Source organism: Labrus mixtus, chromosome 17 (assembly GCF_963584025.1).
Source record: "Labrus mixtus chromosome 17, fLabMix1.1, whole genome shotgun sequence".
NCBI classification, from domain to species: Eukaryota; Metazoa; Chordata; class Actinopteri; order Labriformes; family Labridae; genus Labrus; species Labrus mixtus.
Genome location: NC_083628.1, coordinates 880,256 through 895,255, shown reverse-complemented (window position 1 = coordinate 895,255; position 15,000 = coordinate 880,256). Strand labels below are relative to the sequence as shown.

At 46.1% G+C, this 15,000-nt stretch overlaps 1 protein-coding gene across 3 annotated transcripts in view; it reads left to right on the top strand.

Moving 5' to 3' along the window:
* LOC132992071 (unconventional myosin-XVIIIb-like) overlaps positions 1-15,000 on the top strand; it is a 44,779-nt gene that overhangs the window by 22,635 nt on the left and 7,144 nt on the right. For all 3 annotated transcript variants that reach the window (XM_061061186.1, XM_061061187.1, XM_061061185.1), the window contains exons 27-39: positions 65-170; positions 1,170-1,294; positions 1,406-1,560; positions 3,492-3,615; positions 5,360-5,560; positions 6,680-6,790; positions 8,772-8,876; positions 9,503-9,664; positions 9,920-10,033; positions 10,885-11,001; positions 11,091-11,174; positions 11,349-11,486; positions 11,580-11,765. In XM_061061186.1, the coding sequence (XP_060917169.1) occupies positions 65-170; positions 1,170-1,294; positions 1,406-1,560; positions 3,492-3,615; positions 5,360-5,560; positions 6,680-6,790; positions 8,772-8,876; positions 9,503-9,664; positions 9,920-10,033; positions 10,885-11,001; positions 11,091-11,174; positions 11,349-11,486; positions 11,580-11,765 (1,728 nt within the window). The remainder of the gene's footprint in view (positions 1-64; positions 171-1,169; positions 1,295-1,405; positions 1,561-3,491; positions 3,616-5,359; positions 5,561-6,679; positions 6,791-8,771; positions 8,877-9,502; positions 9,665-9,919; positions 10,034-10,884; positions 11,002-11,090; positions 11,175-11,348; positions 11,487-11,579; positions 11,766-15,000) is intronic.

Below are 15,000 nucleotides of genomic sequence, written 5' to 3'. Positions count from 1 at the left end.
ATTAACAGAGCACATTATTTAATCCCTTGTTCTGGTCCTCCTTCTCTTCTTCCTTCTCCCTCAGGCTCGTCTAGACCAGTGCAAGGTCAGCATGGAGACTCTGGAGAAGCAGCTGGAGGAGGAGAAGCAGAGAGTCCAGATGGCTGAGAGTCAGAGAGGAGGGGGAACAGGTACAGATCCGAGGGTCCTGCTCATCTCCTGCCTTTTGTTTTTTGAGGAGTGTGTCGTTATCTCAGCGCTGAAACACACACAAGTGGACATCATTCATTTTGCTGCAGGCTGTTTTCATTTAGCAGTTAAGACAGAAGGCTTGTGAGAAATTTGTCGTCTGCGGACACAGTTTCAGTTTCTAACCGAATTGACCGCCTGTTTTTTGCAGTTTTCTCATGAACTTCAACATGGCTTCATTCTGCCGCTTGGTGCAAACAGACAGAGAGTTTATAAAGGTTAAAAAACTGGATCACCTGAGGGGTGATGAGTTGGTTCTAGCTGAATCTGTCAGACCTACTGTACGGTTGGATGCTTGCAGAGTGATATCATATTTAAAGGCTTTATATGTGATTTTTTGATCCAGCAGATGTCGCCCTTGAGCACCAGCATGAAACCAAAACAACTCGCGCTGCATTGTTGTGTTAGCATGCTAATGCTAGCGATCTTTATTATGCTCGTATCTTCACACTGCATGTAAATTGACCTGAAATGAGCGTGATCTAGAAACACAGTTAAGCAGTGAGTACAGTATGTTATTCTTCTTTTCTCTAGTCCCTCAATTAAACAACTTTTATACACGAGGGGAGGAGTCAGCCGGCCGTCCTGGCGATGTAAACAAAGTGAAGATAGGACTCTGAAAACTCTGAAAACATCACAGACAGTGGGACTCGGGTGTTACACCCATTGTAGACAGTCATGACTCACAGAGTTATTTTCAGAGGAGATACTTGATTTCTACATTTAAGTGTGAAAAATCACAGATAAAGACTTTAAGTTTGTAGGTCAGAGCGATGATAAGAACTCTTCTTCACGTCTTAGGTTCAGCTCAGGGTGTTTTTCTTTGAGGTCAATGTAAAGGACACAGGAGGTAGCTCCACCACAGCGCAGGTTTTAAGTGACCCCGCCTGCCCCCCCCCCCCCCCAGACAAAGTCACATCCGTCTCTCCCCGCACACACAGACAGCGAGCTGGCCATGCAGCTGGAGTGCTGCCAGACCGAGGTGGAATTTGTCCGCAGACGACTCAAGCAGACGGAGGAAAAACTGGAGACGGAGAGAGAGACGAGACAACAGCTCGATACCAAGGTGAGACAGGACGCCGCGACGTGCACGGAGACACTGCTGGGAGATTAAATCTCAGAGGGTAACAACACTTTCTGTGTGTGTGTGTGTGTGTGTGTGTGTGTGTGTGTGTAGGTGGCGTCTCTGCAGGCCCAGCTGGAGCAGTCCCGGCGGAGCGCTATAGACCTGAAACGTCACTGTCGTCGCGTGACCTCTGACCTCCAGGACGCTCGTGTCCTCACTGACAGCCTGCAGAGCCGCATGCACGAGCTGGACCGCAAACAGAGACGGTTTGTTTCCACCTGTTCCCCTGAGAAACATTATTTTTGTTCCACTTTCCATTAAACAGTAAATTCCTTCTGATTCAGAATCAGATTTATTGTCCAGGTATGTTTACACACACAAGGAATTTAACTTCAGTGAACTGTGCTCTCTTATGTACAGGTACAACATTAAATATCAACAATAAACAGAATAAGAAAAGACTAATATTTACATAAATATGAAACAGTGCAGTGGTGAATAGTGCAAAAGATGCTGAAGTAACATGATAAGTAAACTGCAGTTATGTGACAGATGGATCAATTAAGATGTTTATTACAGTATTTACATAAATAAATGTGTTTATATTATCATTTAAGTTAAATAATATATATATATACTTATATGGGATGCTAACTGTAATGATGTCAGACACAACCGGAGCCAAAAACAACCACTTTGAGTGGACGGACTTTGACCCGGTGCATTTCCCGCCAAGCTTTACGTTGCAGCCTTCATAACTGTCTTTAGGCCTGGAGTTACTCTCAAATATTTTGTTCATATCAGCCGTTAAGACCCCAAATATCTGAAGATAGGACCCTGGTTAATGAAGAGGGAAATGGCCCTTTAAATAGAAGAGAATGTGTTCTGTTGGTGTTTTGTTGATGATCTCAAACGTAAAATCAGCCAGACTAAAGGGCGAGTTATCGACGTTTGAGAAAAGGAAATACGCTGCATCACCAGTTCTCGTTCAAACTCAGCAGCTTGAGTTGTTTCCTCTGCAGGAGCAAACTGATGTGAAATGAAAACTTCTCATGAGATATTGATGCTGTGATTAAAAATGTGCACACTCATAAAAACTTACAAACTCATAAAGTCCTCTGAGGTCAGCAGGAAGAATCTTCATGTTTTCCCCTCAGATTCTGTGAACGGCTTTTCTGTGTCTGATAGAAACAGGATTAATGAGTTGATTTAAAGGCTGCTGCTGTTTTGACTCTGACTTTTAGAAAAGAGGAAGTGGTGAAGGTCGTCTTCAGGATTCTGTGAGCTGTCTAAAATGTGACAGATACCAGAAACTCCTTTTAGTACAAGTATTCATGCAGACTGTCCAAATTTAAAACTGCACTTTCTATAGCCATTGAGTTAAAGGAGCAGTATGTAACTCTGACCCCTAGTGTTTAAAATGGGTACTGCAGTCTGAATTCTAAACATTATAGAGAGCTGTCTCCCCCCCCCCCCTCCCCCCCTCTCCTCTCTAGAGTCCATGCTCACACAGGTCACCATGTGGTGGACTCTGAAGCTTCAGTGTTTATCCAGCTCTGCATGGGTCTGTAAACCTTTCTGTGTTCTAACCTCTCTCCATTTTTCAAAAAGCATCTCCAATATTGATCCTAGTTTGAGCACGTTTCTGCTCGTGGAGCTTCTATCTATCTATCACTTCTATCTGAACCACTTCTCTTGCCCGCTTCCATCGCTGCAACACCTGTTGACCTGATAACTGCTCTCATATCTGACAAACCGAGGGGCGTCCAAAACGGCCGTGTGGGGGGGGGGGGGGGGGGGGGGGGGGGAATCTAAAGTTAGAAGGAGGACATACTGGCTGCTGCATTGTTGTTAGAGAAGCCAGCACTTCAACATGTTTCCTTAATGATCAGATAGTAAGATACCTTTATCATTTCACTCCCTACACATCTTACTGATTGGACCTTTAAACTGTTAATGTTTTGTTCTGCTATGTTTTTAATGCTGATATATACTAGCAGGAAGAGTTTGAATATCACCTGCAGCTGCAGCATTAAAGTCATAAAGTGTTTGTGTTTACTTTTGAAGAACAGCAGGTCTGTAGTTTTATATCTGGAACACTGTCATACTCTTTGTGTGTGTGTGTGTGTGTGTGTGTGTGTGTGTGTGTGTGTGTGTGTGTGTGTGTGTGTGTGTGTGTGTGTGTGTGTGTGTGTAGGTTTGACAGTGAGTTGACTCAGGCTCTGGAGGAAGCTGACAGTGAGAGGGAGCAGAAGGACAAAGCCTGTCAGGAGAACACGTCTCTGGGTGCAGAGATCTACACGCTGCGCCGCAACCTGCAGGTTTGTGTTTATCTGTTCAGTCTGTTTGTTTACAAAAACCATGTGAAGGGCCCGTCTGACTGGGGCGCCGCATAGCCTGGCGGTTATGATGCACGCCTCATGTACGGAGGCTGTAGTCTTCATCAGTGGTGCAGGATATACACAGGTATATGGAGGACATCTACTTACTTTTCAGTCTCTGTAGGGAACACATTTATTCTAACCCCCCTGTGAATGCTCAGCCTGAGCTACACATGTGCAAAGTCACAACCACAGGATGCATCAGGGGGTTTCTCTCTTTTTATGGCAGCATAATGAGCAGGGAATTACATTTTCGAGATTTCTTTCATATCAATCCTCGACTCCCTGAAGTCAGCAGTGGAAGTTGAGCGTCAATGTGCAAATAAAAAAAGGACGTTTTTTATGTTAACTAAGCATGCATGGGTAGTCTCACAGGCCGTTTATCCTCTACTGGACGGGGACAAATACTCGCTTCTACAGGCACCACCACACCACTGGCGGCGGCCGTGGGTTTGAATCCGACCTCGGCCCTTTGCTGCATGTCACTCTCCTCTCTCTCCTCCCCACATGTCCTCTCTCTCTCTCAATAACAGAAAAAAAGGGCTTAAAAAATACTTTTAAAAACCTGCCTGACAAACAGCTGACCATGAAAATAACCTGAAAAGCATCTCAAACTGTTCAGTCCTGCAGTGATGTGAAGAGTTGGAAGAGATACTTAAATGTTTGAACCTCACAGTTTAAACTCTCCTCTCTCTCAGTGAGCACAAGTCTTGCATTCAGAGCCGTACTGAATTGAAGGTTTGTAAAGAGAGCAGAGTATGAACACAGAAATAATTTATTCTGCAGGAAAAAAGTTCTCTGTAGGATTTAGAAATCGTGTATCAGATGTTTTTAGTAGTGTTGTAGTCAAGACCACAGTTAACTGAGACCAAGACTAAGACGTAAATATCTCATCTTGTGTGCAGGGGGCGCGTCACTCACTTAGAGCGTAACACCGGGAAGTTGAAGTCGTAACCAGGGGATAAAAATCAAACTACAAAAGTTATTTGTTGTTTTAGAAAGAAGCGTTTTCCTTCTAATCACAGTGATGACGAGGACAAATCAGAGGTGGTCTGTTTGCCAGATATGAGAGCAGTTATCAGGTCAACAGGTGTTGCAGCGATGGAAGCGGTCAAGAGAAGTGGTTCAGATAGAAGTGATTGTACCCGACCTAAAAAGCCTCTGCATGTTTCTAATAAGCTCCACGAGCAGAAACGTGCTCAAACTAGGATCAATATTGGAGATGCTTTTTGAAAAATGGAGAGAGGTTAGAACACAGAAAGGTTTACAGACCCATGCAGAGCTGGATAAACACTGAAGCTTCAGAGTCCACCACATGGTGACCTGTGTGAGCATGGACTCTAGAGAGGAGGGGGGGGGGGACAGCTCTCTAAAATGTTTAGAATCTGGACCGCAGTACCCATTTTAACCACTGGGGGTCAGAGTTACATACTGCTCCTTTAACAGTTTGTGAAAGTACTCTTTCCTCTTTTGTTTCATATAAACTTCAGCTGTTGTTTTTCTGTTTGTATTTTGAACTCATCTCCCGTGAGGCTCAACCTGCCAGAGTATGCTTGAGAGAAATACGGCCGTTTAAGTCGCCGCGGTAACCAGAAGAGAGACAGTCTGTCTGAGCTGTGTGTGTGTGTGTGTGTGTGTGTGTGTGTGTGTGTGTGTGTGTGTGTGTGTGTGTGTGTGTGTGTAGGAGAGCCAGTCAGAGGTGAGCCGTCTGCAGAAGCAGAAGGAGGAGTTGTGCGCTCAGATCCGTGACCTCAGCCTGCCGGTCGATCTCGCCTCCGAGTCGCTGCCCGACCTCAAGAAGCAGCTTCGTCTCCTGGAGAGTCAGGCGGGCGAGAGAGCGACGGAAATCAGCACGCTCGCCGCCAGAATTCAGCAGCAGCAACAGGTGATCGCCACGCCGTCAGACACCTTCAGAGACACTCTGTCTGCTGTCTCTTACCTGGTTTCTCTGTCTCACCTGGTTTCTCTCCATCTCACCTGGTTTCTCTGTCTCACCTGGTTTCTCTCCATCTCACCTGGTTTCTCTGGTTTCTCTGTCTCACCTGGTTTCTCTGTCTCACCTGGTTTCTCTGTCTCACCTGGTTTCTCTGGTTTCTCTGTCTCACCTGGTTTCTCTGGTTTCTCTGTCTCACCTGGTTTCTCTGGTTTCTCTGTCTCACCTGGTTTCTCTCTGTCTCTCCTGGTTTCTCTGTCTCACCTGGTTTCTCTGTCTCACCTGGTTTCTCTCCATCTCACCTGGTTTCTCTCCATCTCACCTGGTTTCTCCGTCTCACCTGGTTTCTCTCCATCTCACCTGGTTTCTCTCTGTCTCACCTGGTTTCTCTCCATCTCACCTGGTTTCTCCGTCTCACCTGGTTTCTCCGTCTCACCTGGTTTCTCTCCATCTCACCTGGTTTCTCCGTCTCACCTGGTTTCTCCGTCTCACCTGGTTTCTCTCCATCTCACCTGGTTTCTCCGTCTCACCTGGTTTCTCTCCATCTCACCTGGTTTCTCCGTCTCACCTGGTTTCTCCGTCTCACCTGGTTTCTCTCCATCTCACCTGGTTTCTCTGTCTCACCTGGTTTCTCTCCATCTCACCTGGTTTCTCTATCTCACCTGGTTTCTCTGTCTCACCTGGTTTCTCTTCATCTCACCTGGTTTCTCCGTCTCACCTGGTTTCTCTATCTCACCTGGTTTCTCTGACTCACCTGGTTTCTCTATCTCACCTGGTTTCTCTCTGTCTCACCTGGTTTCTCTATCTCACCTGGTTTCTCTATCTTACCTGGTTTCTCTATCTTACCTGGTTTCTCTGTCTCACCTGGTTTCTCTGTCTCACCTGGTTTCTCTCTCTCTCACCTGGTTTCTCTATCTTACCTGGTTTCTCTATCTTACCTGGTTTCTCTGTCTCACCTGGTTTCTCTGTCTCACCTGGTTTCTCTCTCTCTCACCTGGTTTCTCTATCTCACCTGGTTTCTCTCTCTCTCACCTGGTTTCTATGCCTCACCTGGTTTTCCATCTGTCACAGATCCACATGCGCTTTGAGATGGAGATGGAGCGGATGAAGCAGATCCATCAGAAGGAGTTGGAGGATAAAGAGGAGGAGTTAGAGGATGTGCACAAGTCCTCTCAGAGACGGGTACGTCATACATGAATTCATTATCACGATCACAGCCGTACAGATGTTAGTCCACAACCAGCCAAGTCTCCCAGACAGATGTTTAAGAAATGGATGTAGCTTTGCCTGCAATTGTCAAGCAAAGTAGCGGTTTCCATCTTGGTTTTTTGTAGCCAGGAATGACCATATTTGGAAGAGGGGGGCGGAGTTTGAGAGGAGTTTTGATACGATATGATACAGCTGGTTGTCCTCTTGGAGAAACATGAATGCTGCACACACTTAGCTCCCTCCACAGAAGCATCAAAAAGTCTGTTTAAATGTTTTCAAAAGTTATTACATGCAAATCACCCAAATCAGCGCTCCAGGATATGAACATCTGAAGACAAGTTCATGGCGTTTTAGATGTGAATTGCTTTGATCTAACCTGGTTGGCAGATCCCAATGTAGTGAACTATCAATCCCAGGTAGTCCCGCCCCTTAATGCCTCCCTCTTTTCTGGCCTCTCTGACTCAAAATGAGACCAGAACTTACAGAAAGAGCATCACGCTGTGTTAGAGAAGACCTGAAACTACAGATTGAGACCAATGACCTCCTTAGGTTTGATCTCTTAGATCCGCTCTGAACCGGAGAGCCTGAGTTGTGTAAGCGAGCCGTGTTGTGTTGTTCGGTACAGATGGCTCTTTCTGAAAAAATAATGTCCTTCCTTTCTTTTCACTGAATCCTTTTCAGGTTTTTTTTTTTTCTTCCTCATGATGTTATCTAACCAGACGGCGGTTACATCACTTCTCTGCAGTTACATCAACGTTTCTACAGGTGTTCTGTTCAAACTTTAAATCACACAATCGAGTCAGAGAACGAGCTGCTGTGACTCTGTGCTGCTTCATGTGGGAGAGGGAAAAAAAACATCTGAATGAGGATCGACATCTGGTGGCCGTTATCATCACTCCAAGAAGGAAACTCTGATTTTCCCTCCTACAGTATGTCATCATACTTAAAATAAAGTATGAAGTAACCTGTTGGACTGTTGGAAAGTAACGGGCAGGCGGGGGAGATTTTGTTCCTTCAAAATAAAAGACAGACTTCTCCTAAAGTGAAGCTGCTCCATTGTCCCTTCTGGGCCTCCGTACATGTGTGGTGGTGACTGTGTCTGCAGAGACTCTGTCCTCTGACTGGATTTTACTGTTCTGCTTTGTGACGGTCGACTCTGGATGTTTGTGGGTGGAGCTGGTGTGTTTCCTCCAGCCAATGAGAGCGCAGCAGGTGAGTTTAGGAGTGGATACAATTCAGTGATTGGACGCCATTCAAACCGGTCAATATGATGGACGTGGACGTAGCAGCAAAGAAGAGAAAATATAATGAGAGTGAGGAGAAACACCAAGTGGATAAAGCTCGTTCTAAAACGAGGGTGAACCTTGTGTTGTCTTTTACCTGTGGATGTGGAGTTGGTCTACTTCCTGTTGGACAGGCAGGTGACAAACACCGGCGGTTAGCTTGTGCTAGTGTGCGTTAGCTTGCAGTGTAGGTACAAGCAGTAAACGTACACACTACGTCCTGCAGGGGGCGGAGCTTCAGGAGGAGGAAGGGCCCAGTTTGAATGTTGTGTTTACAAACTGCAGAGAAAAGATGCTGCTGACCCCAGCTTTAAACTGCAGTTCCATGAGTGTCCACTTGAGGCTGCAAGCCTCCCTCTGGCAGAATCTTTAAACCAACAGGATGTTGTTGATTTATTGAACAGAGCGTCGTTTGGAGGCTTCTGTCAGTTTGTTTTTTTAATGTTCTCCCTCAGATCACGATGATGTTGTGCTCATCGTGATGCATCCTGCTGCAGGGGAAATCTGTCGAGGACAATAAAAGCTCATTCAGAAAGGCTGTTCATCTTTGTCTTTGTGTGTGTGTGTGTGTGTGTGTGTGTGTGTGTGTGTGTCTGTGTGTGTGTGTGTGTGTGTGTGTGTGTGTGTGGGTGTGTGTGTGTGTGTGTGTGTGTGTGTGTGTGTGTTTGCAGCTGAGGCAGTTGGAGATGCAGTTGGAGCAGGAGTACGAGGAGAAACAGATGGTGATCCATGAGAAGCACGACTTGGAAGGACTGATAGCAACTCTGTGTGACCAGGTACTCAACACACACACACACACACACACACACACACACACACACACACACACACACACACACACACACACACACACACACACAAAACACTGCTCTCTTGTTCATTTGTCTTCCAAACTCCATGTGATCTGCAGAGTCCCTCTGCACCTTTAAGAAAAAGCTAAAGACCCAGCTCTTTCATGAATACCTACTAACTTAATGATGATGGTCTCCATATTATTGATGATGATGATGGTAATGACGATGGTTTTTGTTTGATAACCACGACTTATAAGATGGTTTCTATACTGATTAGAGCTCTCAAGAACTGCCCTCAATGTTGTGCTTTGCCTCTGGTCACTTCCTGTCAGCACCTGTGTGTCCAATCAGACTCAAAGCTGATCGTTTGCTCTTACTGACATTGTTCCCTTTTTTCTAGATCCTTGCTTGTGTTGTTCTTACTCTCTGATGTACGTCGCTTTGGATAAAAGCGTCTTTCCCTCTTAGTCATTTAGACCCAAAAGTATGAACAAATAGGATGCCGGTTTCAGACATTCTCCTTTAACGGTTTCAAGTGAAGAACCTGGTATCGTTGGTGCTCCTGTCGGGTTAATATCTGAATGTGAGGTATTCTCCACGTCTTGCAGGTCGGCCACAGAGACTTCGACGTGGAGAAGAAGCTGAGGAGAGACCTGAAGAGGACTCATGCCCTGCTGGCCGACGCCCAGCTGCTCCTCTCCACCGTCGACAACCCGGGGCAGAACTTCCCCAACGGCAGCAGAGAGCAGATAGAGCGCCTGCACTGCCAGGTAACCATCACCTGCACATCAGTCTGACTGGAATATAGAAGAAGCTGCTGCTCGCTGTGAGATACATTCATACTCTCTCCCTCTCTCTCTCTCCCTCTCTCTCTCTCTCTCTCTGTCTCCCTCTCTCCCTCTTTCTATCTCTCTCTCTCCCTCTCTCTCCCTCTCTCTCTCTCTCTTTCTCTCTCTCTCTCTCCCTCTCTCCCTCTCTCCCTCTCTCTATCTCTCTCTCTCCCTCTCTCTCTCTCTCTCTCGTAGCTCGAGGAGAACGAAGTGAGGCGTCTGGAGGCGGAGAGCATTCAGACGACACTCTCTCAGGAGCTGGAGAACACTCAGATCGAACTGGAAAATCTCTGCAAACAGAAGAGTTTGGTGAGTGTGTGTTTGTGCGTGAAAGATTAAAGGACAAAATGTGAATCAGAGAGTTCTTCATGACATCACAAAGGGCAGTAGCCCCTCCCCCAGGTGGGTGACACTCCCACAGCTAGGTGTTTGTTCTGCCCTCTGAGTCTGCCTTCTCACCGTAAACAATAGGACATGGAACGAGAAAGCACTGAGACACCCAAGCCCTTCCAGAGAGGGGGCGTGGTCAGACACAGCTCATTTACATATTTAAAGGTACAGACACAGAAACAGCCTGTTCTGAGCAGGGCTGAAATAGAGGGGTTTATAGACATGATCAAATACAGGATCAGAGTGGATTTAGAACAAGAAACTTCACACACATGTTTTGAGGAGCTCTGAGACTTATTTACACTGAAGAAGAGGAGGAGGAGATGAGACCTTTAAGGAGTTAAACCGCCGCTGGCCGCCGGGGCCGCTGGTTGCATAGAGTCTGTTTTCTGCCAGGAATTTCCAAGATACCAACTCCTTCTGGGAGAAATCTCGGTTCAGTTGAGGAAACAGCCTTATGTGTTGAAGTAAATATGTCTGTAAACCTGACCTTAGTGGGAGTAGCCTGCGGTGCTGTGCATTCTGGGATTTGGTGTCTTTCATCCATAAGAGCCAAAAAGACACTTTCTGCATTTTCTCGGTCAAGAAGGCACCAACTTCATGTATTTCACATTTCTACATATATGACCCAACGTCAACACAGATTCATGTTTCACCGGGTGAAGTATCACCTTTAATGATTTGTGGGAATTATCTATTGCGTCACATTTTTTCATCCTCGTCGTATTTTAATGGCGCTCCCGTGATGTCCTCACCTCCTTGTCCTCCAGGTGGACGAGCAGTTAGCGCTGCTGCAGCACGAGAAGGTGGACCTACTGAAGAGACTCGAGGAGGACCAGGAAGACCTCAACGAGCTGATGAAGAAGCACAAAGCGCTCATCGCTCAGGTACAACTCTGGACTTTGTTACAGATTTATTTATCACTAATTTAGCAAAAACTCTTAATTTGTATCTCCCTCTTTGATCCCTGCTTCAGTCGTCGAGTGACATCTCTCAGATCAGAGAGCTTCAAGCTGAGCTGGAGGAGGTGAAGAAACAGAGGCACTCCCTGCAGGAGGAGGTGAGGCAGCACTGAGAGCTTTATGAAGTAGAAACAGTCTGATATGAGATTTAATGGATTTCTGGATCATTCCACCTCGTTGTTAAACATCTCGGTGTAATGAACTCACACTCAGGGACGTGCTGCTGCATTCATTTAAGACTCTGCAAATGTTTTCTCTCCCTCTTAATGCAGCTCCAGCAGAGCGTGTCCAGGGTGCAGTTCCTGGAGTCGTCCACTGTGGGGCGCAGCATCGTCAGTAAACAGGAGGCGCGTGTGTGTGACCTGGAGAACAAACTGGAGTTCCAGAGAGGGCAAGTGAAGAGGTTTGAGGTGAGAGGGAAAACAACTGAATGTGTCCTCACTTTAAACACATTTCATCCCGTGCATGGCTTCATATGAACTTTGCTCTCTCTCTGTGTGCAGGTGCTGGTGCTGCGTTTAAGGGACAGCGTGGTGCGCCTGGGGGAGGAGCTAGAGCAGTGCGCCCAGGCTGAAGCTCGGGAGAAGGAGAACGCGCGGTACTACCAGCAGCGCGTTCAGGACATGAGGCTGGAGATGGAGGAGCTGATCCAGAGGGAGCAGGACAGCAGCCGCAGACGCATGGAGCTGGTAGCTCACACACACACACACACACACACACACACACACACACACACACACACACACACACACACACACACACACACACAGACACACACACACACACACACACACACACACACAGACACACACACACAGACACACACACACAGACACACACACACACAGACACACACACACACACACACACACACACAGACACACACACACACACACACACACACACACACACACACACACACACACACACAGACACACACACACACACACACACACACACACACACAGACACACACACACAGACACACACACACAGACACACACACACACAGACACACACACACACACACACACACACACACAGACACACACACACACACACACACACACACACACACACACACACACACACAGACACACACACACACAGACAGAGCAGCACATGCAGCAAATACTGCTCTTTCTGCCTGGAAACTACATTTCTAAATGTTGTCGGGGGCGCTCTCTCCCACACACACGGACAGAAATCCACCCCCCCCCCCCCCGCCCAAAAAAACAAAACTTTTTATTAGTTTATAAAAACAGGTTAATCATGCATCAAACATTCTGCATATTTAGAAGAACACTTTCTCTCGTCCCATGACATTTATTTGTTTTGCAACTTTAAAAACAAAGCGATTTAAAAAGTGCTTCAGAGGAGACGAGCAAAAACATTAAGAGCAAAAACATTCAAGTGAAATTACATTTAATGGACAATCAGAGCACACGGTACAAAGAAAATGTTTTTTAATAGCCACAAAGAGGAAATAAAAAACAAACAGCAAATGTTAGACTGAGACAGCCGGAGATTTAAAAAAGAAGAAGTTATGTTTCTAATTAACTTTAAAGCTTCTTCAGACGTTAATGTCTGCTAACAGTTTGCACGGACTTTAGGATCACAAATTGGACGCCCCCCCTCATGTGGAGGGAAGCGGTTACATTTGTCAGAGTTAGTTTGTTTGGGGATGATGAAGAGGGAACTTGTAGCCTGTGTGTGTGTGTGTGTGGGGGGGGGGGGGCAGGGGGTCTAGTGATGGATTTGGGTTTGGGGCAGATTGGCGCCGAGTTCTCAGACAGAAAAAGATAAAGAACAAATGAAGGGAGTCAGCGAGGGGGAAACAAACAAAGTGTGTAAGAATGCAGCGACGAGGCAGAACATTTAATTTTAGAGGCTTATTGTCCTGGAAAAACAAAAAAGCCTGCACAAAACACGCCCGCGCGGCTGTTTCTTAACTTCTCAGCATCCGTCAAAGACACTGTGGAGGCTCAGGAAACAGAGAGAATAAACAGACTGAAGGTAGGAACCAGGTGAGGAGTCACTCATAGAGACGATCTGTTATTGGCTTGAGAGAGAGAGAAGCGAGCGTCAGGATCAGCACCTTGGAGAGCGTCTGTGAGGCGTCTCTTTTTACCTAGAGGTCAGGATGATCCCGCCCTCCTGTGCGGGGATTAGCTACATGGTTGTCTAAAAGTTTCTCTTCAGGACTTTTTACCAGAACGTTCTTTCACCAAGAAATTCATGTTTGAGTTTAGAGTCCGTGATGACTCGTCGTTTAGATTTAAACTGATTAACCAAAAACTGTGAGTATTTCTCAAAGTGAACAAAGGACTCCGTTCTGTTAAAATATATTTTGTTGTTTTCATGCTTGGAAGGATCCAAAAACAGCCGGGGCGCTGTCCTTCAGGCGGGCGGCCTGGGTTCGAGTCCCACCTGTGGCTCCTTTCCCGCATGTCGTTCCCTACTCTCTCTCTCTCTGATTTACGACTGATCACTGTCCTATCTCTCCATTAAAGGCACAGAAAGCCCCAAAAAAAATTATTTAAAAAAAAACAAACAAAAAGAAAAAACAGCCAATCACAGCACACTATATGGTGGGTCAGAGTGGAGCTTCCATCCGTCCTTTCAGCCTGTCAGCGTAGGATGCGAGCGAGTGTCTGCTATAAAAATCTGCTTGATTCTATTCTTTCCTATCTCTCCTCACTCAGCAGAGCTCGTTAGCTTGCTGTACAAAGTGCTGCATTAATAATATCCACATCATAATTAAAATGTTGACCTTTGACCTGTGTCATCAAGCACCACACCTCAGTTTGCCCACCTTCAAAATAAAAGCACCACACTTCAGTTTTTCCACCTTCAAAATAAAAGCACCACACCTCAGTTTGTCCACCTTCAAAATAAAAGCACCACACTTCAGTTTGTCCACCTTCAAAATAAAAGCACCAGATGTTATAATGTTTGCAAGGGGAAAATTAAATTTCAGTGAAAGCGAGGAGGCTCCTGGTTTGAATCCCTCTTTATGTCAGCCCTGTGATTGGTTGGCGACCAGTCCAGGGTGTAACCCCGCCTCTCGCCCAATGACAGCTGAGATCACCTCCAGCCCCCCCGCCACCCTGAACGGGAAAAAGCGTCATAGATAACGGATGGATGGATATGCTTGTGTTCACTAAGATCATCATATTAAGATGATAATTATTGTTGATAATGACTAAAGCAGCTAGTATGCTACTGATTAGCATGCTAATAAGAAGCTAGTTAATGGTGAATATTTCCACCTTACTTTAAAGTGTTCAAAGTGAATCGAACAGAAATAGCAGACGAGACTCTCAAACCTCTCTGCCCATCGATGGAGAGAGAGATGCAGCTCGGTTCTTCCTGCACACACACAGATCACCATCGCTGTACCTCTGCCCGGCTCAGCTAAATATAAACCCCCCCAAAAAAGTATTACTCATATCTGAGCTGCATGGGAGGAAACATTTTAAGCGATGCAGGTGCTTAAAAAAGAAAAACCCACTGGTAGGAAACAACTTCCTCCAGGCTACGAGTGAAAGAACCACACACACACACACACACACACACACACACACACACACACACACACACACACACACACACACACACACACACACACACACACACACACGCACACACACGCCTCCATATCCAGCCGCTCTCTCCTCTGTTCTCATTAACAGAAGCAACAGCTGGTGATTTATCTGGAACATTCCTGCACAGGTTTGATCTGACAGCAGGAGGGAGGCTCTCTCGTCTGTCATCATCACTGCTTGGTGTGAGCGATGTGCTTCCACAGATCGTTATTCTAATCAAAAAGAGATCGCTCGTCTCTGAAATCATCACTGAGACGTTTGACTTTATACAAAAAAAACTGTTGATCTGATCGACATGTTAAACGTACAATATGTC